This window comes from Hemiscyllium ocellatum, chromosome 3, assembly GCF_020745735.1.
Source record: "Hemiscyllium ocellatum isolate sHemOce1 chromosome 3, sHemOce1.pat.X.cur, whole genome shotgun sequence".
NCBI lineage: Eukaryota > Metazoa > Chordata > Chondrichthyes > Orectolobiformes > Hemiscylliidae > Hemiscyllium > Hemiscyllium ocellatum.
This window is the reverse complement of record NC_083403.1, coordinates 5,053,458-5,079,532: the sequence shown is the minus strand read 5'-3', so window position 1 is coordinate 5,079,532 and position 26,075 is coordinate 5,053,458. Positions and strand designations below refer to the sequence as shown.

Sequence of the window (26,075 nt, the reverse complement as noted above, 5' to 3'; positions counted from 1 at the left end):
AATGGCGGGACTACATTACTCTGAAAGACTGGAGCGACTGGGCTTGTATACATTTGAGTTTAGAAGACTGAGGGGATCTGATTGAGACATATAAGGTTATTAAAGGATTGGACACTCTGGAGGCAGGAAACATGTTTCCACTGATGGGTGAGTGCCGAACCAGAGGACACAGCTTAAAAATACGGGGTAGACCATTCAGGACAGAGATGAGGAGAAACGTCTTCACCCAGAGAGTGGTGGCTGTGTGGAATGCTCTGTCCCAGAGGGCAGTGGAGGCCCAGTCTCTGGATTCATTTAAGAAAGAGTTGGATAGAGCTCTCAAGGATAGTGGAATCAGGTTATGGAGATAAGGCAGGAACAGGATACTGATTAAAGACGATCAGCCATGATCATATTGAATGGTGGTGCAGGCTCGAAGGGCAGAATGGCCTACTCCCGCACCTATTGTCTATTGTCTATTGTCCAACCCCCATCCAAGTCAATATCTTACTAAAGTGCCATCTTACCTGAACCTTTGCTGTTCCTGAGCTATGACTTATGTCCTGGGCAAACACAAGATTTCATCTGTTCAACAACAAGACTACTAGTATGTGCTGCATTATGTTGTGTGATACTAATCTGCTAAAAGATCTTTGGTTCGTATATGTCCTGCAGGTAATCAAAGACTTTGAAAAACACACAAAGAAGAAAATGGCACCGGTGTTCATTGTAAATGTGATCCTTGACATTCCATCGAAACATGAAATCCATTATCAAAGCAGTACAAAATCTAAATGTCGATCCGTTAATCGAGTGTGCAAGCCTGATAAAAACGAGACTTTAGAACAGTCACGGATTTCTGAAGATTCAAGGGAATTGGATTGTACTTTGGATCCAACAGGTATAAATGCTGACCTTTCCTTGCTAAGAGAATAATGTGACTCAGGTTCAGTCTGATGTTTGACAGCTGAGACTGTATGACATATTCACACAATAATTGTTTTACTACATCTCACAATGAATTATAGAAAGATCAAGTAATACTCACATTGGCTGACTGTCAATGAAAACTGCCGTTACTAGGTTGCTGTCAAGTACATTTAATTGTGATTTTACTATCCTGCTGGAGATAATTTGAGGGTCTGGGGTGTGATGTAAGGTCAATTTTTAGCTCTATGGGGAGAATAGGAGGTCATGGGGTTGGACAATCAGTCCACCAGCAATACACACCCTCCTCTCCCTCTTGTATCTATGTACAGTCCATAGCATCCAGTCCAAATTTGTGTGTGTGTGTCTTTGTGGGTGTCTGTGTTGGTCTGTGTTTGTCAGTACGTTAGTTTGTGTGCAAAGACGTGGGTGTTATTGAGTGTGGGGAAATGTATGAAGACAGGAGAGGTCTTGGCTACTGACTGGAGAGCAGGATAGTTATCTGCATTGGTTCCTTTGGCTCAGCTTGGCGGATCGACCCCAATCAGGCAATTACAGGCTAACAACAGCCTTTCCACCATCAGGCTCCCAGCGGTGGGACATCCCACCTGTTAGGGGTTGCTGGCCAATCAGAGATTGGTAGGACTTTTAATTGGCGATGCCATTGCAGAGAAAGTAGCTAATGTGCGAAGTACATTCATCAGAGAGCCAGGAGCTGCAGAGTAAGTGACCCAGTGTGAGAGAGAGGGGGTTTCATGGGATGGAGGTTATAGAGAAGGATGTTTCAGTGGGCTGGACAGCAAGGCCAGTTTACAGTGGAGAAACAGGCCCAGGAACATCCGTCGTGTTGGTAAACTGAATGAAAGGATGAAGCAGCCCAACAGTGTGATATTAATCACTCAAAACCAGTCTCCCAAAGCAACCTTCAGTTCAGTGCTGGTTCCAGCCTGCATGGAAACTCTCCTACACTCCCACCACAACACCAGATGATGAACATGGTCATTTTCACTGTGAAAGACAACAACAAGAAGATGTTAAAGTGCTGTTTGTATGCTGGCGGTGAAGAGGTGTTTTATTAGTGTTTAGCTGTGGGTGAACTTGCAGCATGGGTTGGTACCTGGGACTTCGATGTTGTGGCCATTTTGAAGACATAGAGCAGGGACAGGAATGGTTCTAAGAGTTAACTGTTTCAGTCAGATCAGGGAAGGTAGTAAAAGAGGGAGAGGTGTGGCATTGTTAGTCAAGGACAAGCATTACGGTGGCAGAAAGGACTCGTCCACTAAGGTGGTATGAGCTAAGGTTAGAAACAGGAAAGGAGAGGTCACCCTGTTGGGAGTTTTCTATAGGCTTTCAAAACGTTCCAGAGATGTACAGGAAAGGATTGCAAAGGTGATTTTGGATAGGAGCAAAAGTAATAGCGTATTTATTATTGGGGTCTTTAACTTTCCAAATATTGACTGGAAACATTATAGTCTGAGTACTTTAGTTGGGTCAGTTTTTGTCCAATGTGTGCAGAAGGGTTTCCTGACACAGTATGTAGATAAGCCAACAAGAGACGAGGCCACATTGGATTTGGTACTGGGTAATAAACCAGACCAGTAGTTAGATTTGAAGGTAGGTGAGCACTTTGGTGATCGTGACTGTAGCTGAAAATGTGTTGTTGGAAAAGCGCAGCAGGTCAGGCAGCATCCAAGGAGCAGGAGAATCGACGTTTCGGGCATGAGCCCTCTTCAGGAATGATTCCTGAAGAAGGGCTCATGCCCGAAATGTCGATTCTCCTGCTCCTTGGATGCTGCCTGACCTGCTGCGCTTTTCCAGCAACACATTTTCAGCTCTGATCTCCAGCATCTACAGTCCTCACTTTCTCTTGATAATGACTATAATTCGGTTACGATTACTTTGGTGATGGAAAGGGACAGGTATATACCGCAGGGCAAGAGTTACAGCTGGGGAAAGGCAATTCTGATGAAATTAGGTGAGATTTAGGATGCATAGGATGGGGAAGGAAACTGCAAGGAAACAATTGAAATGTGGAGCTTATTCAAGGAACAGCTACTGCGTGTCCTTGATAAGTATGTACCTGTCAAGCAGGGAGGAATGTGGTAGAACGAGGGAACTGTGGTTTGGTAAAGGAGTTGAACCTCTTGTAAAGAGGAAGAAGGAGGCTTATGTAAAGATGAGATGTGAAGGCTCAGTTAGGGCACTTTAGATTTACAAGTTAGCCAGGAAAGACCTAAAGAGAGAGCTAATAAAGCCAGGAGGAGACATGAGAAGTCATTGGCGGTTAGGATCAAGGAAAACACTAAGGCATTCTGTAAGTATATCAGGAATAAAAGAATGACGAGAGTAAGATGAGGGCCAATCAGGGATAGTAGTGGGAAGTTGTGCGTGAAGTCCGAAGAGATAAGAGAGGTGCTAACTGAATATTTTTCAGTAGTATTCACACAGGAAAAAGACAATGTTGTCAAGGAGAATACTGAGAGACAGGCTATTAGACTTGACGGGATTGATGTATATAAGGAGGGAGGTGTTAGCAATTCTGGAAAGTGTGAAATTAGGTAAAACCCCTGGGCTGGATAGGATTTATCCTAGAATTCTCTGGGAAGCCAGGGAGAAGATTGCAGAGCCTTTGGCTTTGATCTTTATGTCGCCATTGTCCACAGGAATAGTGCCAGAGATGGGAGGATAGCAAATATTGTTCCCTTGTTCAAGAAGGGGAGTAGAGACAACCCTGGAAATTATAGACCTGTGAGCCTTACTTCAGTTGTGGGCAAGGTTTTGGAAAGGATTATAAGAGATAGTATTTATAATCATTAGGAAAGGAATAATTTAATTAGGGAGAGTCAGCACAGTTTTGTGAAGGGTAGGTCGTGCCTCACAAACCTTATTGAGTTCTTTGAGAAGGCGACCAAACAGGTGGATGAGGGTAAAGCAGTTGATGTGGTGCATATGGATTTCAGGAAAGCATTTGATAAGGTTCCCCATGGTAGGCTACTGGAGACATGGGATTGAGGTTGATTTAGCGGTTTGGATCTGAAATTGGCTAGCTGTAAGAAGACAGAGGGTGATAAGAAGACATACTGTAAGGATCTGTTTTGGGACCATTGCTGTTTGTCATTTTTATAAATGACTTGGATGAGGGCATCGAAGGATGGGTTAGTAAATTTGCTGATGACACTAAAGTCAGTGGAGTTGTGGACATTGCTGAAGGATGTTGCAGGCTACGGAGGGACCTGGATAAACTGCAGAGCTGGGCTGTGAGGTGGCAAATGGAGTTTAATGCAGAAAAGTGTGAAGTGATTCACTTTGGAAGGAATAACAGGTATACAAAATACTGGGCTAATGATAAGATTCTTGGTACTGTGGTTGAGCAGAGATCTCAGTGTTCATATGCATTGATCCCTGAACGTTGCCACCTAGGTGAGGGTTGTTAAGAAGGCGTATGGTGTGTTAGCTTTTATTGGAAGAGGGATTGAGTTTTAGAGCCATATGGTCACGCTGCAGCTGTACAAAACTCTGGTGCGGCTGCACTTGGAGTATTACGTGCAATTCTGGTCACCACATTATAGGAAGGATGTGGAAGCTTTGGAAAGGGTTCGGAGGAGATTTACTAGGATGTTGGCTGGTATGGAGGAAAGGTCTTATGAGGAAAGGCTGAGGGACTTGAGGCTGTTTTCGTTAGAGAAAAGAAGGTTAAGAGGTGATTTAATGGAGGCATACAAGATGATCAGAGGGGAGATAAAAAGGGCAGTGAGAGCCTTTTTCTCCAGATGATGATGGCTAACATGAGGAGACATGGCTTTAAATCGAGGGGGTGATAGATATAGGACAGATGTCAGAGGTAGGTGCTTTACTCAGAGAATGGCAAGAGTGTGGAATGCACTGCCTGCAACGGGAGTGGACTTTCCAACATTAGGGTCATTGGATAAATACATGGATTATAATGGAATAGTGTTGGTTAGATGAGCTTTAGATTGGTTTCACAGGTCCTGAAGAAGGGCTCATGCCCGAAACGTCGATTCTCCTGCTCCTTGGATGCTGCCTGACCTGCTGCACTTTTCCAGGAACACATTTTCAGCTCTGATTTCCAGCATCTGCAGTCCTCACTTTCTCCTCCTTCACAGGTCAGCACAACATTGAGGGTCAAAGGACCTGTACTGCGGTGTAATGTTTTATATTCAGTTTACAGGAAACAAATGACTTATCAAATGATGAATAAATTTTGAACAGCTCATTGGCTATATTTAGTGTAGTTGCTTCTGCAGATCTTAGGAAAACTGTAACTATAATGTTTGTTTGTTTCTGCAGAAAGTGACATTGAAATTGAAGACAATGCAGAAGACAGGTAAATGACAAAAGCAATAAATTTCACTTGTTCAATTTTATCAATCATTGGAAACGACTTTCCAGCAGTGTCAGAGCACTGATCAAAAGACATTCCCATTGGACATGGGTGCTGCTGACTCGGCCAGGTCTTACTCATCCCTAAATTATAATGGTGATGGTGAAAAGGTGATGGTGAGCTGTCTTGAACTGCTGTAGGCCTTTGGGTATCAGAAATCCCACAATGCTGTTTCGGAAGGAGTTTCAGAATTTTAAAAACATAGACAATAGGAGCAGGAGTAGGCCATTTGATCCCTCAAACCTGTACTGCCATTCAGTATGACCACTGAGCAAAATGCCCTAATCCCGCACTCCCCTATATACTTGATCCCTTTATTCACAAGATCTATGTCTACCCCCTTATTGAAAACACAGAATGTTTTGGTTTCAACCACTTTCTGTGGTAGTGAATTCAACAGGCTCACCACACTCTGCATGAAGAAATTTCTCCTTATTTCAGTTGGAAAAGATCTTTCCTTTGTCTTTAAACTATGACCCCGGTTCTAGAATTTCTATTGGGAACATTTTTACTGCATCTAACCTGTCTGGACACAAAACATTGAACATAGAACAGCACAGCATGGGAACAGGCCCTTCAGCCCACCATGTGGAGCTGCAACATGATTTGCCAACTTTTATGCCCGAACAATGAAGGCAGTTCACCTTCTTTACCACCTTATCCACTTGTGTTGCAACTATCAGGGAGCTATAGATTTGTACCCACAATCCCTCTGTGTATCAATGCTCTTAAGGGTCCTGCCATTTACGTGTACTTTCCTCTTCATTTCACCTCCCAAAAAGCATCAGCTCACACTTGTCCAGATTAAACGGCATATGTTTTTTCTCTAACCAACTTTCCAATTGATCTATACCCTTCTGTATCCTTTAACAGCATTCCTCACAATCCACAACTCCACCTATTCACGAACTAACTAATCAGACCACCTATATTTTCATCCAAATCATTAAGGACTTCACTTACTTCCTCTGGCTCCATGCATAAATTCCCTCTGTGACCTTTAGTGGACCAACCCTTCCCTTAGTTACCTCTTGCTCACAATATACATATGAAGTGCTTTGGGATTCTCCTTAATCCTACTTGCCAAGAACATTTCATGGCAAGTGTTTAGAGGGATTTTTGCCTTCCTAATTGCTTGTTTCTAGCTCTGTTAGAATTTCACAGGTTTTGATGCGAATCCCCTCATCCTTCCAAACTCCAGCGAATACAATCTTAACCAACTCAATTTCCCCTCGTATATCAATTCTGCCTTCCCAATAATCAATCTGGTAAACCTTTGCTTCACTCTCTTCATAGCAAGAACATCCTTCTTTAGATAGTGAGACCAAAACTGCATACAATATTCAAAGTGTGGCTTCACCAGTGTCCTGCATATTTACAGCAAGATATCATTGTTCCTAGACTCATATCCTCTCGCAATGAAGGCCATCATGCAATTTGCCTTCCAAAGAGTAACCCACCCAGCCAAATTTCCTACCATATTACTCTATATTTGCCCATAACTAATGCACCTAGCCAACCTATCCCTGAATACTATGGACAATTTAGCATTGGCCAACTCACCTAACCTGCACTTCTTTGGACTGCGGGAGGAAACCCACGCAGACACAGGGAGAATGCGCAAACTCCACACAGACAGCTGCCTGAGGCTGGAATTGAACCCGAGTCTCTGGCACTGAGCCACGATGCTACCCGAGTTGATAGAAAGATGGAGTTTAATCCGGGTAAGTGTGAGATGCTGTATTTTGGGAGATCAAATGTTAAGGTAAAGTATATAGTTAGTGGCAGGACCCTGAACAGCATTGATATACATAGGGATCTATAGCTCCCTGAAAGTGGCCACACAATGAGATAGATTGGTAAAGAAGGCATGTGGCATGCTTGCCTTTATTGGTCAGGAAATTGAGTACAAGGGTCAGGATGTCATGTTGCAGCTTTGCAAGCCTTAGGTTAGGCCACACAGAGAGTATTGTGTTCACTCCTGGTCGCCACATTACAGGAAGGATGTCATAGAGTCATAGAGTTGTACAGCACAGAAACAGACCCTTCAGTCCAACTCTTCAATACTAACCAGTATCCTAAATTAATCCAGTCCCATTTGTCTCATATCACTCTAAACCCTTCTATTCATATACCCATTCCAGGATCCTTTTAAAAGCTGTAGTTGTATCAGCCTCCACCACTTCCTTTGGCAACTCACTCCATACATGCACCACCCTCTGCATGAAAATTTTGGACTCTCCCACCTTGGCTATTGACCCTATCCATGCCCCTCATGATTTTATAGACCTCTACAAGGTCACCTCTCAGCCTCTGATGCACCAGGGAAAATAATCCCAACCTATTCAGCTCTCCCTCGAACTCAACCCCTCCAACCCTCTGTAAACCTTTTCTGAACCCTTTCAAGTTTCACAACATCCTTCCTATACCAGGGAAACCAGAATTCAATCTAGTATTTCAAACATGGCCTTAACAATGTCTTGTACATCAGCCACATTATCTTCCAACTCCTTACTTAATGCACTTACCAAATAAGGCAAGGATACTTTGAGGAACTGACAAGTTAAGGGAACCGTGGTTTACTACAAAACTTGCATCTCTTGTTAAGCAGAAGAAGGAGACTTATGTGACGATGAGACAAGATGGTTCAGATGAGGCGATGGAGAGTTATAGATTAGCTAGGAAGGATTTAAAGAGAGAGTTAAGAAGAGCAAAGTGAGGACATGAGCAGTCTTTAGCAGGTAGAATAAAGGAGAACTCTAAAGCATTCCATAGACATGTGAGGAATGACTAGAGTAGGAATAGAACCAGTCAAAGACAGAAGTGGAAATTGTGTGTGGACCCTGTGATCAGAGAGGTGCTAAATGGATATTTCTCATCAGTTTTCACTCAGGAAAAGGAGAATATTGTAAAGGAGAAGAATGAGATATGAGATATTAGACTAGAAGGGATCGAGGTTACTAAGGAAGAGGTGTTATTAATTCTGGAAGGATTGAAAGTAGCCAAGTTCCCTGGGCCGGGTGGGATTTATCCGCGGATTCCCTAGGAAGCTAGGGAGGAGATGGCGGAGCCTTTGGCATTGATCTTTGAGTCTTCATTGTCTACAGGTTTAGTACCAGAGGACTGAGGGATTGCAAATGTTATGCCCTTGTTCAAGAAGGGCAGTAGAGATGACCCAGGTAATTATAGACCAGTGAGGTTTACGTCTATTTTAGGAAAAGTTTTGGAAAGGATTATATGAGATAGGATTTATAGTCATCTAGCAAGCAACAATTAGATTTCAGATAGTCCACATGGTTTCGTCAAGGGAGGTTGTGTCTCACAAACCTCATTGAGTTTTTTGAGAAGGTGACCAAGGTAGGGCAGTTGGCGTGGTGTACATGGACTTCAGTAAAGCCTTTGATAAGGTTCCACATGGTAGGCTGTTGGAGAAAATGTAGAGGTATGGATTTGAGGGTGATATAGCAGTTGGGATTAGAAACTGCCTTTTTGAAAGAAGGTAGCGAGTGGTGGTTGATGGAAAATATTCATCCTGGTGTCCAGTTACTAGTAGTGTGCCACAAGGATCTGTTTTGGGACCACTGCTGTTATAAATTAATTAGATGCAGGCATAGGCAGATGACACTAAAGTCAGTGGAGTAGTGGATAGTGTGGAAGAGTGTTACAGGTTGCAGGGGGACTTGGATAAACTGCAGAATTAGGCTGAGAGGTGGCAAATGGAGTTCAACGCAGCCAAATGTGAGGTGATGCATTTTGGGAAGAATAACAGGAAGGCAGAGTACTAGGTCAATGGAAAGATTCTTGGTAGTGTGGATGTGCAGAAGGATCTTGGAATCCATGTACATAGATTCCTAAAAGTTGCCACCCAGGTTGATAGTGCTGTTAAAAAGGCATACGGTGTGTTAAGTTTCATTAGTAGATGGATTGAGTTCCAGAGCTGTGATGTCATGCTGCAACTATACAAAACGCTGGTGTGGCCACACTTGGAATATTGTGTACAGTTCTGATCGCCATATTTTGGGAAGGATGTGGAAGCATTGGAAAAGGTGCAGAGGAGATTTACCAGGATGTTGCCTGGTCTGGAGGGAAGGTCTTATGAGGAAAGGCTGAGAGACTTGGGTCTTTCTCATTGGAAAGAAGGAGGCTAAGAGGGGATTTGATAGGGACGTACAAGATGATCAGAGGATTAGATAGGGTAGACAGTGAGAGTCTTTTTCCTAGGATGATGGCGTCAGCTTGTACGAGGGGGCATAGCTACAAATTGAGGGGTGATAGATTTAAGACAGATGTCAGAGGCAGGTTCTTTAAGCAGAGTGGTAAGGGCATGGAATGCCCTACCTGTTAATGTTGTTAACTCAGCCACATCCGGGAGATTTAAACAATCCTTAGATAAGCACATGGATGATGATGGGGTAGTGTAGGGAGATGAGCTTAGATTAGTTTAGAAGTTGGCACAACATTGAGTGCCGAAGGGCCTGTTCTGTGTTGTATTGTTTGATGTTCTACGTTCTATACCAAACGCCTTCTTCACTATCCTAGCTACATTCGACTCCACTTTCAAGGAACTATGAACTTGTATTGCAATGTCCCTTTATTCAGCAACAGTCCCCAGGACTTTATGTGTGGAGGCTTCAGAAGAGGTGCAGAAGCATGCTGCCTTGATTAGAGGGTAAGAGCTCTGAGGAAGGGCTGGAAAATCTTGGGTTGTTTTCTCTGGAGCAGCGGATGTTGAGGGGAGAATTGTTAGATAAGGGTGCCAGTCTGAATCTTTTTCCCAGTGTTGAAATGCCTAATACTCAAAGGCTTGCATTTAAGGTGAATGGATGAAAGTTTGTTTTACACAGAGAGTAGTAGGACCGTGCTGCCAAGGGTGGTCGTAGAGGCAGATACAGTAGGGCAATTAAAGGACTTTAAGATAAGCGTGTGAATATGCAAGCAATGGAGAGGTATAGACCAAGGGCAGGCATGTTCGGCAGAACACTGTGGGCTGGAGGGCCTGATACTGTGCTGTACTGTTCCATGTTCTATGTAAAGCATGAACCAGATCACTGTACTGAACAGGAATTACTATTTAGTATAAGTAATTAGATTCTAGCCACAGCTAAGCAGTTACAAACTATTCCTATATAATATTACGAATCAAAACTCTAATCCTCTTCTCAGCTTCCCCTTACATACACAGAGAGACAGAGTAGAACAGTTTATGGGCAGTGGGGGCAGATGGGAAAGACAATTCAGTCGACTTGGTTTCCAGGTTCCCTTGTTCAGATCATTCTTATCATTTTTCTGGCCGGCGTTTTGCATCAGCCGTCTTTCTCCAGATGTTTCCATGGTTTGCAAAAGATACAGAGGGCTGGTATTCTAATGAAAGGTCTCTGACTTATCAGTTAAAGGTCACAGCATACAACGGTTGCAAGAAAGATAAATGATTTTTTTTCAGGTTTACAGTAAGTTTTACCACAGAGAATTGTCAGTCGCTGATTCATTCAGTATTTTCAAGGCTGAGATAGACAGATATGAGGGTAAGGCAGGAAAATGGATCTGAGAATGATCAGATCAGCCATGATTTCATTGATTGGTAGAGAAGACTTGATGGGCTGAATGGCCTTCTTCTGCTCCTATGAATATCAGAGAAGGAAAGGCTATGAAGTGACCCTGTGAAGTGAACGTTGGGAGTAGTGGGGGTGGGGGGTGGGAATGGGGGCTAATTGTGGAAACAGATATGCTAAACCATAGCACTGTGGGTGAGATATTTTCAAAAAGTAGTAGGTGGTGTGCCATTCCTGAATTGAAGGGACAGGACTTGCCCAAATATGGGAGGAGCTTCCATCATCTGGGGTAGGGGGGGTGGGGGCATGGTGGCTCAGTGGTTAGCACTGCTGCCTCACAGCGCCAGGGGACCTGGGCTCAATTCCCACCTCGGGCAACTGTCTGTGTGGAATTTGCACATTCTCCCCGTGTCTGCATGGGTTTCCTCCAGGCACTCCGGTTTCCTCCCACAGTCCAAAGGTGTGCAGGTTAGGTGAATTGCTGGTAGTATTACGTGCATTAGTCGCAGGTGAATGTCGGGGAATGGATCTGGGTGGGTTGCTCTTTGGAGGGTCGGTGTTGACTTGTTGGGCCGAAGGGCCTGTTTCCACATTGTAGTGAATCTAATCTAATCTAATCATCTGACTGCAAATTGGAGCAAATTCAAAAATAAGGGCAGTTAGAGAGAGGGAGCTGAGTCAACCCAATTTTATGACTCATTACAGATAACCTACACCAGTTTCCAGGCACAGATAGGGTGGAACTGAATTCAGTGTATTAACTTCAATATTTATTTTGATCAAATGCATCAGCTTTATTCCAACCTAGACAGATGCATCTCTCTGAGGAATATGAAACAGCACAGTGCTTATTTTGACGGACTGTGCCCTTGCCTGATTGTCCAACTGAATTTGTGAGGGATCCATTAAAGATACTTGAGGGATTGTAATGAAGTCAGCTCGGTGCACCTCATAGAATCTGAGTTCCCACATTGAGGCTGTTCATCTGGTCCAATCAGGGAGCCCCTGCTGACAGAGATATACAGGTGTGCCCCAAAAAAAAACAGGTGTGTTCCCCCTCCAACTCTATTTTGATTGAGTCCCTGCCCTCCCCTTCACTGTTTTGATCACACAGCATTGCCCTTTGATGTGAAGGGCACTGCTTGTCACAGGCCACCCGGGTGTTTTACTATCTTTCTGGTGGTGGAAGTTGAATAAAGATTTGTGCACTTTGTGTCTCTCACTGTGTCTCACACCCGCACACACAAAAAAAATAAAATGGTATCCACACTCAAGGTGTTTCTTTTCTTCCTGGTGGAAATTTGCATACAGACTTGTGCACCTTGTGTCTCACACCTGCACACACACACACCATGGGTGCTGGGGAAAAAATAAGCACTACCGCAGTCAGGCGGTAGTGTGGGGGTAAAAAAGAAGGGGGAAAAGAAAAAAAAATAACAGGTGTGTCCTCACACCTGCGCACACACACGGGTAAAAATAAGCACTACCGCAGTTAGGCGGTAGTGTGGGGGTAAAGGGGAAAAAAAAGAAAAAGAAGAAAAAAACAAAAAAAGAAAAAAATTGAAAAAATAAACAGGTGTGTCAGAGATTCTATTTGCTCTGAGAGCTGGCTCTGAGGGAGATGGACCAGTGTCAAATACTATGCACATGTAAATAAAGGGTGACTTAGTGATGGCATATCAGCCTCTGTAAGTTATTTCAGCTATGCAGCAGATATTTTTAAATTCTGGTGAGATGGTGAGAGTAACTTCTTGATTAATATGCCTGTGTGATTCTTTAAAGTTATAGGTCAGAATACAAGAAACCTGTACAATTTACATTGTCCCCCACCTCAGAAGATTTGTGGTTTCTCATACAAAGCATAATCGGAAAACTGGAATATACTATTGGTAAGAAGCAAATCATTAGCAAATATAGGTTAAGTTAATTCACACATACTTGGTTTTGTAAGGAGGGGTATTGAATACAAAAGGAAGCAAGTTACAAGAATTATCATATCTCAAATTATTATAAAGTCATGATAAACCATTACAAATCATTGCTTAGGTTGCTGCTGCACAATACAGTGTCATGGTAGTAATATCACCTGAATTATAATCCAGGGGACCAGCCTAATGTTCTGGATTTGAATCCCAGAATTGTAGTTGGTGGACTTTAATTTAAAATCAAAAAGTGTGGTGCTGGAAAAGCACAGCAGATCAGGCAACATCCGAGGAAACGGGAGAGTCGATGTTTTGGGCATGAGCACATCATCAAGAATGTTGGGAGCAAAGGGAATTGAGAGATAAAAAGGAGGGTGGAGATGGGGCTGGAGATAAGGTAGATGGAACAGGAGGGTGATGGTGATAGGTCGAGGGGTGTGGAGCGGGTAGGTCAGAAGGAAGATCGATAGTAGGACAGTTCAAGAGGCTGTGCCAAGTTGGAGAGTTAGATCTGGGATGAGGTGGGGGAGGGGAGATGATGAAACTGGTGAAATCAATGTTTATGCCATCTGGAAGAGCATGGCTTGATTAAATGCAGTCAACACGGCTTTGTGAGGGGCAGGTCATGCCTCACAAACCTTATCGAGTTCTTTGAGGATGTGACTAGAAAAGTTGATGAGGGTCGAGCTGTGGATGTGGTGCATATGGACTTGAGCAAGGCATTTGATAAGGTTCTCCATGGTAGGCTCATTCAGAAGGTCAGGAGGAATGGGATACAGGGGAACTTAGCTGTCTGGATACAGAATTGGCTGGCCAACAGAAGACAGCGAGTGGTAGTAGAAGGAAAACATTCTGCCTGGAAGTCTGTGGTGAGTGGTGTTCCACAAGGCTCTGTCCTTGGGCCTCTACTGTTTGTAAATTTTATTAATGATTTGGATGAGGGGATTGAAGGATGGGTCAGCAAGTTTGCAGATGACACAAAGGTTGGAGGTGTCGTTGACAGTATAGAGGGCTGTTGTAGGCTGCAGTGGGACATTGACAGGATGCAGAAATGGGCTGAGAGGTGGCAGATGGCGTTCAACCTGGATAAATGTGAGGTGATGCATTTTGGAAGGTTGAATTTGAAAGCTGAGTACAGGATTAAGGATAGGATTCTTGGCAGTACAGAGGGATCTTGGGGTGCAAGCACATAGATCCCTTAAAATGGCCACCCAAGTGGACAGGGTTGTTAAGAAAGCATATGGTGTTTTGGCTTTCATTAACGGGGGGATTGAGTTTAAAAGTCGTGAGATCTTGTTGCAGGTCTATAAAACTTTGGTTAGACTGCACTTGGAATACTGCGTTCAGTTCTGGTCGCCCTATTATAGGAAAAATGTGGATGCTTTGGAGAGAGTTCAGAGGAGGTTTACCAGGATGCTGCCTGGACTGGAGGGCTTATCTTATGAAGAGAGGTTGACTGAGCTCAGACTTTTTTCATTGGAGAAAAGGAGGAGGATAGGGGACCTAATTGAGGTATACAAGATAATGAGAGGCATAGATAGAGTCGATAGCCAGAGACTATTTCCCAGGGCAGAAATGGTTAATACGAGGGGTCATAGTTTTAAGCTGGTTGGAGGAAAATATAGAGGGGATGTCAGAGGCAGGTTCTTTATACAGAGAGTTGTGAGAGCATGGAATGCGGCAACAGTTGTAGAAGCAAGGTCATTGGGGGCATTTAAGAGACAGCTGGACATGCATATGGTCACAGAAATTTGAGGGTGCATACATGAGGATCAGTGGTCGGCACAACATCGTGGGCTGAAGGGCCTGTTCTGTGCTGTACTGGTCTATGTTCTATGTTCTATGGTTGGAGAGTATGAGGCGTTCTTCCTCTAGGTGTCGGGTGGCTTGCATTTGGCTGTGCAGGAGGCCCAGGACTTGCATGTCCTTGGCAAAATGGGATGGGAAGTTGAAGTGGTTGGCCACAGGAGATCCGGTTATTTTGTTCTCTCAAATGTTCCACGAGATGGCATCCTGCCTCCCCAATGTAGAGGAGACCACATCGAAAGCAACTGTCACAGTAGATGAGGGAACATCTCTGAGACACATGCCCCAAACAACCCTGCCGCCCTATGGTCAACCACTTCAACTCCCCCTCCCACTTTACCAATGACATGCAAGTCCTGGGCCTCCTCCACCGGCAGATCCTAACCACCTGATGCCTGGAGGAGGAATGTCTCAACTTCTGCCTTGGGACCCTCCAATCTCAACTTCACCAATTTCCTCATCTCCCGTCCCTCCACCTCATTGCAGATCTAACCCTCCAACTTGGCACCATCCTCTTGAACTGTCCTACCTGTCCATTTTCCTTCCCACCTATCCATTCCAACCTCCCCTCCAACCTATCACTATCACCCCCCACTGCATCTACCTATTGCCTTCCCAGCTACCTTCCTCCCACCACCACCACCCTCACTCCCTTCTATTTATCTCTCAGCACCACTCCCCCCCCCCCCCCCCTCCCCCCCAATTCCTGGTGAAGGGCTTATGCTCGAACTATTGATTCTTCTGCTCCTCAGATGCTGCCTGACTTGCTATGCTTTTTCAGCACCACAGTTTTCGACTTTGTCCAGCATCTGCAGTCATTACTTTCTCTCAAAGCTTTAATTTAAGTGAATTAATAAATTTGGAAGTGAAAACTAGTTTTATTAATGACTGATGAGAACTCTTTATTAAAGGAAATCAATTTTCTGTCCTTAATTGGTCTGGCCTATATGTCACTACAGATTTCTTAACTGCTTTCTGAAATTTTCAGCGGATAGCCAGTTAGAGGTGGGCAACAAATGCTAAGCTTGCTAATGATGCCCACATCCTCATAATGGAATCATTTTTTTTAAAAAACAAATAATTCTGGGCACCAGACTTGAAGTACTATTCTAGAACCTTGGAAAAGATGTAGAGGAGATCAACCCATGATGAGAAACTTCACTTCTGTGGAAAAATTGTAGAAATTGGGGATGTTTCTTTAAAGCAGAGCAAGTTAAGGGAGATCTAATCAAGGTACTTACAATTATCAGTGGTGGATCAAAAAGGAGGAAACTGCTTCATTTCTCATTAGTCTAGAAGCCATGGATTTATACTGAACTGGCTGTAGGGAGGAGAGAGTGCACTGAATAAAGGTGTGTGTGTGTGTGTGTGTGTGTGTGTGTGTGTGTATATATATATATATATATATATATAGAGGGTCATCCTGTGGAACCACAAGTCAGCAGGAACTTCCTGAAAGAAAAGCCAAGAATAACATTTATTCTCCTTAGATATGATTTTAAAATATTTGTGATAAGAAAACAGTTAATCAAGGAATCATTTTGCCTGATGATTGAATAACACATTGTGTGTAAAATCCAACCAATCCAATTTGTAATCTTAGGCAAGCTGATTGCCTTCATCGATGAGCCTCGCTTGTCCATGTTTCACTCCCATTCTCTGCATGAACTGAAACTCTCTGATGAGAGGGAACTGGAAACAAAGCAGTCCAAGGAAAAGAAGCTGTTGCTCAACCCTGACAGACTGTTTGGGCAAGACCCACACTACCAGAACCAAGTAAGATTATGTCTTCCTCTTTCTATGACTATTTTCTGAATGATTTTAGTCAAATTATTTCATGCTATTTGGGTTGTAGGAGGGTAATGGGTCAGGTGGGTGGGGCATTGTTGGGTTTATGGAGATAGTGGGGTGCGGATTGATGGGGTAGGAAATAAGGGTCTGGTTGGGGTTGTCAGTGATTCAGGGATCAGTTGTGAGTCAGGGGTTCATTTTAATAGTTATTAAGGCGTTGAGTTTTTTTTTACTTTTCTTGAGTAACTTTTAAGTTAAGTGAGTTGGAACCTTCTGAAGTGTCTGAAGTCTCAACTGCAGGGCAGGTACAGATCCGAAAACTGTTTGTTTGTGTCAAACAACACATCAATTCGGCTGTTCACAACAGGCAGGATACTGTCCATTTTAACCAGACCATGCTTGCAAAGTGTGCAACACAGTGTGGTTGTGAATGTGATTTTGGAGAAGGTGTTCGATATATATTGCTTGGAAAATGAAGGAATCAAAGGGTGGCAGAAGTGGGAACAGGGTGCTGAGTTAGATGACCAGCTATAATCATATTACTATTTAAATAACTCCACAGGCACCAGTACCCCATCACCAAGTCACCCTTTATTTACACGTGAACAAAATCTCGGACATTCCTGTTTATATCTGAGAGCCAGGGCTCCCTGATTGTACCAGATTAACAGCCCCAGTTAGGGAACTCCGATTCTATGAAGTCCACCTGGCTGACTTATTACAATCAGTGCAAATATTAATATAACAGGGTCCTGATCCTTGCCGAGAGAAAAAACGTACATACGTGGTGCCTGTTTAAGTTCAACGAAATAGGCGATAGCATTTACTGGTTCATTTCTTGGGGAATGACCCTGACTAATCAGAGCCTACCTGCTTGGTTTAAAATTTAAACAAAGCCTGCTTCTTCACTGTCAACCATAATTGTTTTAACGACGCTCAATGTTTGTGCCACAAGCTAACTATTCTGTCTCTCTCTCTCTTTCTCTCTTTTTCTCTCTCTCTCTCATTCTCTTGCTTTGTTTTCTCATGTCTTTCTGTTTCTGTCACCCATGCAAGCTGTTATTTATTACTGTGATTCATTTGTCCTTGAATTCTAGCTTGTTGAATTGAATAACTTGATAAATGCGGCCATGGTGCATGTGAGAACGTACAGTCAAAGCTTTGAACGTTTCTGTATCATGGTGGAGCAAGCTATGGAGTTGGACTTTGAGACTTCTATGAAGCAGCATGACTGGACTCCACAGGAATTCAGGATCATGTTGCGGGTGTACAATGAGCACATAATGGACATGAGAAACATGACCGTGGAGAGACGTGTGCGCATGATAAAGGTGTTAAGCCGACAGTTCCAGGCAGACTGCCTGCCCTATTCCGAAGCAGTGGTCAAAGCTTTGCAAGCCCATATGATAAATTATGCTCACAAGAAGAATCTTGGGCTGATGGCTGTGAGTATCTATTCATTTATCTTTCTGACTGGTTATTCCTGCTCCCGGTATTGCAAATCTTGGTGATGTGGTTTGAAGTTTGCCAACTGCTCTGCTGAATCTCTCCAGCTCTCTTTCCAGATAAACTAGGGAGGTAGGGCATGCTTCATAATGGAGTGGAAAGGGGAAGGGTAGAAAGCTTGCTGCCTTCATGACGCTTCTGAGTTTACTCTGGGGAATGATTGAAGCTGTTATGTGACCACTTAGAAGCCATTTAGGAATCTCATTCTGCTGTCAGCAGGTTGCTGGGGCCATGTCATGTGGATACAGTGCCAGGTGAATGTTGTGCATGTACTTGTGGCCTGTTGAGGTGCTGTGGCTGTTACAGTCCCTAAAGCAATAACATGTGCTGTGGATAAAGGAGAACTAATGGATGTGTTATTCTTAAATTTCCAGAAGGCATTTCATAAAGTGCCATGTCAATGGTTATTATGGAAAGGAAAATGCCCATAGTATATGAGGTAGCATATTGGCATGGACAGTAGAACTGGTCGGTTAACAGGATGCAGAGACTAGGCATAAATTGATCTTTTATTTAACTTCTTTGCCATTTTACACAGAAAAGTATAGCACAGAACAGGCCCTTCGGCCCACAGTGTTGTGTCGAGGATTATTCCTAATCTAAAATAAAATAACTGAATCTACATACCCCTCAATTCACTGCTGTCCATGTGCATATCCAGCAGTCACTTAAATGTCCCTAATGACTCTGCTTCCATAACCACCGCTGGCAATGCATTCTATGCATTCACAACTCTCTGCGTAAAGAACCTACCCCTGACGTCTCCTCTATACCTTCCTCCTAATATCTTAAACTAGGAACCCTTGTTCCAGTGAACCCTGCCTTGAGGAAAAGTCTCTGGCTGTTGACTCTATCCATGCCTCCCATTACCTTGTACACGTCGGTCAGGTCACCTCTCTTCCTCCTTCTCTCCAGCGAGAAATGTCCGAGCTTAGTCAACCCCTCTTAGTAAGACAAGCCCTTCCAGTCCAGGCAGCATCCTGATAAACCTTCTTTGCACCCTCTCCAAAGCCTCGTATCTTTCCTATAATAGGGTGATCAGAACTGGACACAGTATTCCAATTGTGGTCTAACCAGGGTCTTGTAGAGCTGCAGCAAAACCTCATGGCTCTTAAACTTGATCCTCCTGTTAATGAAAGCCAAAACAACCCTATCCATTTGGGTGACAACTTTGAGGGATTTATAAACTTGAACATGAAGAATCCTCTGTTCCTCCACACTGCCAAAAATCCTGTCTTTAATCCTATATTCAGCATTCAAGTTCGACCTACCAAAATGCATCACTTCACATTTTTCCAGGTTGAACTCCATCTGCCATTTCTCAGCCTAGCTCTGCATCCTGTCTATGCCGCATTGCAGCCTGCAATAGCCCTCGATACTATCAACGGCACCTCTAACCTTTGTTGGCTCCCTATTTTCTGGCTCTCTATTATTTCCCCAGCCCCATTCTCAAAGGGTCCAACTTTGGCATCTCTCTTGCTTTTTACATTTTGCTGTCCACTTCGATATTACTTGCAAGCTCAACATTTCCCTTCTCCCACTTTTTGTTAGGTCATCTTGTGTTGGTTTTTAAAACTTTCTTGTTCCTCTGGCTAACCACCATTGTCTCACAAAGGAAAGTGTCAGTAAACCCTCCTCAGCCAGTGGATTCCAGCTTCAGCTTAATGTAATGGTCAGTTCCAAAGATCTAAACCCCCCTCCTAGTAGCCAATCCCATTTACTCCACAGGCTTCATACTTCCCCAAGACTTTACCTGACCTATCTATTTGTACCTACACATGCTTTGGCATGTGATGTGACTGTGCCTGGGGTCGTCATTTACAACATCCTCACCCCTCATACTTGACAGTATTTAGCTGAAGGAATGAAATATGTGGCTTGGGTTTCAGTTTGTGGAGCTCTGCCATCAGTACTCAGGTTGAAAAGTGCTGTTTTAATGCAGTGGTGAGCAGGGAAACCGGATGGTTCTTGAATGCCTGCAGTATTCAGACAAAAATAGAATTTATGGCCTAGGTCTACATCGTCTCAACTTTGATCTCTTGCCTCCACTATTTAGTTTAGCATTCTCACTACTTCCCTGTTTATCCAGCATGGTTCAGGTGAGAGCCATCCAGCACAGATCCCACTTTCCCTCGTGCTGGTGCCACTTCTCACTAAACAGTCTTTGAGCTATGTATTCATCTAATTCGATTTGCCCTACCCCAATTGGCACATGACTTAGGTAAGAGTGCATCATGACCGTTGAGGTTCTCTTTGATCATCTGGCACCTAACTCCTGACATTGTCTATGTAGACACTCCCTCTTGGTTCAGCCTATATAATTAGTACCTACGTGGATCATGGCATCTGGATGCTCTCCCCTCACCCTGCAAATTCCCCTCCAGACTGGTGTCTTGATTTTTAAATAATCTACTGCTAGAGATTGAGTGTAGGTTTTTACAACCGTTTTATTCCAATGATGTTTGGAGAGATCTCACTCAGTTGTAAACTGAAGCAAAACTCTAAAGCAGAAAAATAGCTGAGTTTCTTGTACTATTCTCCTATTAACATTCCAATCTCTTTCTGTACACAACAAATAAAGAGCTGTCCCTCAGGGCTAATGTGTTAAAGTCTCCTTCACCCAGCTAGGGGCTAAACAACCCGTCTCACCTTGGATGTTGCAGTCTCTTCCCTTATCAGCATCTTCCTCCATTTTCTGCTTCCAAGCCAGTCATAGAATTTTCTTTGTTTAACATTGTCTCCATATTACACAAATGTCTATAAACACTACACAATAAGCTACATAAAGTTCGCTCCACACAAACTTAAAACCCTGCCTTTACTTCTAGTATGCAAATATCATTTAACCCTTCAAATAAAAATCTACAATTTCCTTCACAAATCCCAAGAAAGTGTCTCAAACCCTGGAACCAAACAGACATCACTTGCTCTTTGCTGCAGGAACGGTTTCAATCTCTCCGACTATAGCAATGTTTATTGCCACTAATATTTTCCTCTCCCTCACTTGAATGGTTCCATGGTCAGTTAGCACAGCCACCCTCACCCTGAAAGAACTTCAAACTTGTGGCACAATGGCTGCAGCTGCTGAAGCTGCTCAGATTTCACACAGGGCAGTAATGGTTTTCCCAGACCAAGCTGCTATCTTGGACCCAGTGAGGTCTGCAGGTGCTGGAGATCAGAGTTGAGAGTGTGTTGCTGGAAAAGCACAGCAGGTCAGGCAGCATCCAAGGAGCAGGAAAATCGACGTTTCAGGCCAGAGCCCTTCATCAACGGCTCCTGATGAAGGGCTCCGGATGAAGGGCTCCGGCCTGAAATATTGATTTTCCTGCTCCTTGGGTGCTGCCTGACCTGCTGTGCTTTTCCAGCAATATACTCCCAACTGCTATCTGTGATCCTCCATATGTTACCGTTGTGCTCTATCTTTTCCCCTGCCATCCCGAGTGGGTTTTAATTAGCTACCTAATTATTTTATTCAATTATACCTATACTTATATTTTTATTTTTTTCATGAACATTACCACCAGTTGCTATACTCTGTTGATCATCATTACAATAATTTAGAAAAATAAACCCAAGTCACTTAGAGTCATAAATTTGTATAACATGGAAACAGACCCTTCAGTCCTCCTCGTCCATGCTGACCGGGTTTCCCAAACTAGACTAGTACCATTTGCTTGCATTTGGCTCATATCCTTCTAAATCCTTCCTATTTGTGTACCTGTCCAAATGTCTTCGAAATGTTGTAACTGTATCTGCATCAGCCCCTTCCTCTGGCAGTTCATTGCACATTCGAACCACAATCTGTTTCAAAAGGTTGCTCCTCCATTCTGTTTAAATATTTTCCTCTCACCTTAAAATTATGCCCTCTAGTTTTGAACTCCCCAACTCTAGGGAAAAGACCTTTGCTATTCACTTTATCTGTGATTCTCATGATTTTATAAAACCCCCATATAGTCACCACTCAATCTCCAATGCTCCTCTGAAGCAAGTCTCAACCTATCCAGTCTTTCCCCATAACTCAAATGCTCCAGTCCCTGTAACACCTGAACCTTTTCCAATTTAATAATATCCTTCCTATAGCAGGCCAACTAGGACTGTCCACAGGACTCCAAAAGTGGCCTTACCAACATCCTGTACAACTTCAAAATGACATCCCAACTCCTATACACAATGGTCAGAGCAATGAAGGCAAACTGTAAATGCTGCTATCGCCACCTTGTCTACTTGTGACGCACATTCAATGAACTGTGTACCTGAACCCCGAGGTCTCTCTGTGCGACAACGCTACCCAGGACCACAATCAATTGCATATACATGTCAAATAAATAGGTGAAAGTGAGGACTGCAAATGCTGGAGATTGGAGTCGAGAGTGTGGTGCTGGAAAAGCACAGCAGCCCAGGCAGCATCCGAGGAGCAGGAGAGTTAACATTTTGTTGATTTCGAAAAGCCCTTCATCAAGAATTCTGATGCTGCCTGACCTGCTGTGTTTTCCAGCACCACACTCTCGACTCATCAAATAATTCTTCTAAAAGAGAATATGAATCAATTCTTGAAAGCTGAAGATTTAGAAAAAGAAAATAAAGTAAAAATAATTGAGCATCTTTTCCATATCCTCTCCTCACTCCCTTAATCACCTAACTCCAGCACTCTATTGTAGTCTTCCTCCTGATGGTATAGCACTGTGACAGGAACTTTGGTGAGCCTGTCCTGGTTGTGGGATCGTACATAGCCAGAGAATGATGATGGTTGCATCTGGGACCTAGATTATAAAGAATTACTCCTTGAGTGTGGCAATACTACCTGATCACTCTGTTTGGGCATCAGTTTCTATGGGCATCCTTCCCCGCACGCTATTATTACTCTGACTAAAGCAGAAATGAAGATTGATGCGAGTGAATCTGCCTAAGACATTTTAGTGGGTTCCAGGGAGTGTGACCACAATCTAGACCATGCTGACAGAGGGGAATATTTCCCCATTTCCCAATGGTACCTTGCTGCTCATCATTGTTGGAAATCATTTGACAAATCCAATTCTGAAACGCAGCCTATTACCATACAGCTCTGCTATGGTTATTTTAACAATGTCACATTGTGTTAAGATGGGACCTTGGTTCACACTGAGTTTAGCGCCGGTGGAAAGAGACCATGGTGTCATGCATTCCCAAGACTGATACTTTGTTAAGTATAATAAATTCATAAAGAAATCATCAAAAGAAACAGCTTAAGATATTATCACCCTGAGGAATTGGAGATTTTATTTATTCACTCATGCAATGTGGGTGTCGTTGGCTGGGCCAGCATTTATTGTGCATTAGACAAAAGTGAGGACTGCAGAGTCTAGATTTGAGTGGTGCTGGAAAAGCACAGCAGGTCAGGCAGCATCCGAGGAGCAGGAAAATTGATGTTTTGGACAAAAGTCCTTCATCAGGAATTTGTTCATCAGGTTATTGTGCATTTCTAATTGTCCTTGAGAAGGTGGTGAGGAGCTGTGTGTTTAATGTAAGTATCCTCATAATACCATTAGGGAGGCGGTTTTCATTGACTTCTTTAGGCTTTATAGCTGTTAAGCCACACCAGATCAGGGTAACAGGTTTCCTTCCCTGCAGGACATTGGCCAATTACAACAATCTACAATGCTTTCATGGTCATTGTCAGAAGTCACACAATGCTACATTATGGTCCAACAGGTTTTATTTGACATCACAAGCTTTCAGAGCGCTGCTACTTCATCAGATGAGGCCTGATGAAGGTGCAGCACTCCAACAGTTAGTGATTTCAGATAAACCTGTTCGACTATAACCTGGTGTTGTGTGACTTCTGACCTTGTCCACCCCAGTCCAAAACCAGCACCTCCACATTATGGCATTCATAGTCATCATTACACTTTTAATTCCAGATTTTTAATGAATTCTTCTGTGGTAGAATTCTCACCCATCGTCTATGATTACTAATTCAGTGACCATACTGCTAGGCCATTGCTTCACTATATTGCTGCATTATTGATTACAAGCGAGAATGTGACTGTATTGATATTGTTAAAATACTTGCTTTATTTTTAGGTCATTGCAGATGCTATCCAAAGACTTGAAAAGGAACCAGACACTATTGATTTGTTTGGGGAGCACCTGATGTTCTTGTCTCACATCGGGGCAGATATGCCCATGTTGGAGAAAGAGTTTACAGCTGTGACTCAATTTTATACCATTGCCAAAGAGTTTAGTGTCCCTGTCCCTCCTGAGGAACTGGCTCTCTACCACATCTTGATTCCCAGTTTCCAGAACTTAAAATCCAGTGTACTCTACTCTGAGGCCATGAAAGACAGGAACATCATCAAGTTCCAAGCTAATCTGGAGGATGACATCAGTAACCTTTACTATGAATTGCTACAAGTGAAATATAAGGTAACTCACCAGGGAACTGTGGGGCTGCGTGTTTTGGTCAATGGTACTTCCACATGTATTATTTCAATTTGAAAAGCTGACTGTTGGAGAAGCTGAATACATAAACTATTAAAACCAATAAACAAATTCAGAACTACTGCTAACTTGACAAGAGCACAAATAAAATGTAGCCCTATTGTATGAATTCAGGAGATAGAATTGTGAAACAGATTCATTAAGGGGTAGGTGGCAATCATAAGCAGCTCAGTGGGCAGTACTCTTATTACTGTGTTGATAGTTGTGGTTCAAACAGTTCTGAGGAACAAGCAAATGGCAGAGGGGTTCAACAGAAACTTTACATCAGTCTTTATGCTGAAAGATACTTCGAGCATCCCATTAATGCAAAACAATATGCAGGAGGAATTAAGTACCTGGATAGATTGGGGAGAATTTTCCCCTCCCTGCTATGGTGGTAAGTAGTGGAGTCATAGAGTCATAGAGATGTACAGCATCGAAACAGACCCTTTGGTCCAACCCATCCATACCGACCAGATATCCCAACCCAATCTAGTCCCACCTGCCAGCACCCGGCCCATATCCCTCCAACCCTTCCTATTCATGTACCCATCCAAATGCCTCTTAAATGTTGCAATTGTACCAGCCTCCACCACATCCTCTGGCAGCTCATTCCATACACACACCACCCTCTGTGTGAAAAAGTTGCCTCTTAGGTCTCTTTTATATCTTTCCTCTAGTTCTGGACTCCCCGACCCCAGGGAAAAGACTTTGTCTATTTATCCTATTCATGACCCTCATCATTTTGTAAACCTCTATAAGGTCACCCCTCAGCCTCCAACGCTCCAGGGAAAACAGTCCCAGCCTGTCCAGCCACTCCCTGTAGCTCAGATCCTCTAACCCTGGCAACATCCTTGTAAATCTTTTCTGAACCCTTTCAAGTTTCACAACATCTTTCTGATAGGAAGGAGACCAGAATTGCACGCAATATTCCAACAGTGTCCTAACCAATGTCCTGTACAGCCGCAACATGACCTCCCAATTCCTGTACTCAATACTCTGGCCAATAAAGGATAGCATACCAAATGCCTTCTTCATTATCCTATCTACCTGCGACTCCACTTTCAAGGAGCTATGAACCTGCACTCCAAGGTCTCTTTGTTGAGCAACATTCCCTAGGACCTTAAGTGTATAAGCCCTACTAAGATTTGCTTTCCCAAAATGCAGCATCTAGCATTTATCTGAATTAAACTCCATCTGCCACTTCTCAGCCCATTGGCCCAACTGGTCCTGATCCGGTAGTAATCTGAGGTAACCCTCTTTGCTGTCCACTACACCTCCAATTTTGGTGTCATCTGCAAACCTACTAATTGTACCGCTTATGCTCGCATCCAAATCATTTATGTAAATGGCAAAAAGTAGAGGGCCCAGCATCGATCCTTGTGGCACTCCACTGGTCACAGGCCTCCATTCTGTAAAACAACCCTCCACCACCACCCTCTGTCTTCTACCTTTGAGCCAGTTCTGTATTCAAATGGCTAGTTCTCCCTATATACTATGAGATCTAACCTTGCTAATCAGTCTCCCATGGGGAACCTTGTTGAATGCCTTACTGAAGTCCATATAGATCACATCTACTGCTCTACCCTCATCAATCTTCTTTGTTACTTCTTCAAAAAACTCAATCAAGTTGGTGAGACATGATTTCCCATGCACAAAGCCATGTTGACTATCCCAAATCAGTCCTTGCCTTTCCAAATACGTGTACATCCAGTCCCTCTGGATTCCCTCCAACAA

At 43.4% G+C, this 26,075-nt stretch overlaps 1 protein-coding gene across 1 annotated transcript in view; it reads left to right on the top strand.

Moving 5' to 3' along the window:
- The window catches only part of LOC132832876 (dynein axonemal heavy chain 6-like), a 670,564-nt gene that overhangs the window by 90,263 nt on the left and 554,226 nt on the right, over window positions 1-26,075 (top strand). The window contains exons 11-14 of the mRNA XM_060851082.1: window positions 655-880; window positions 16,189-16,361; window positions 17,474-17,821; window positions 23,943-24,284. Of these exons, the coding sequence (XP_060707065.1) occupies window positions 655-880; window positions 16,189-16,361; window positions 17,474-17,821; window positions 23,943-24,284 (1,089 nt within the window). The remainder of the gene's footprint in view (window positions 1-654; window positions 881-16,188; window positions 16,362-17,473; window positions 17,822-23,942; window positions 24,285-26,075) is intronic.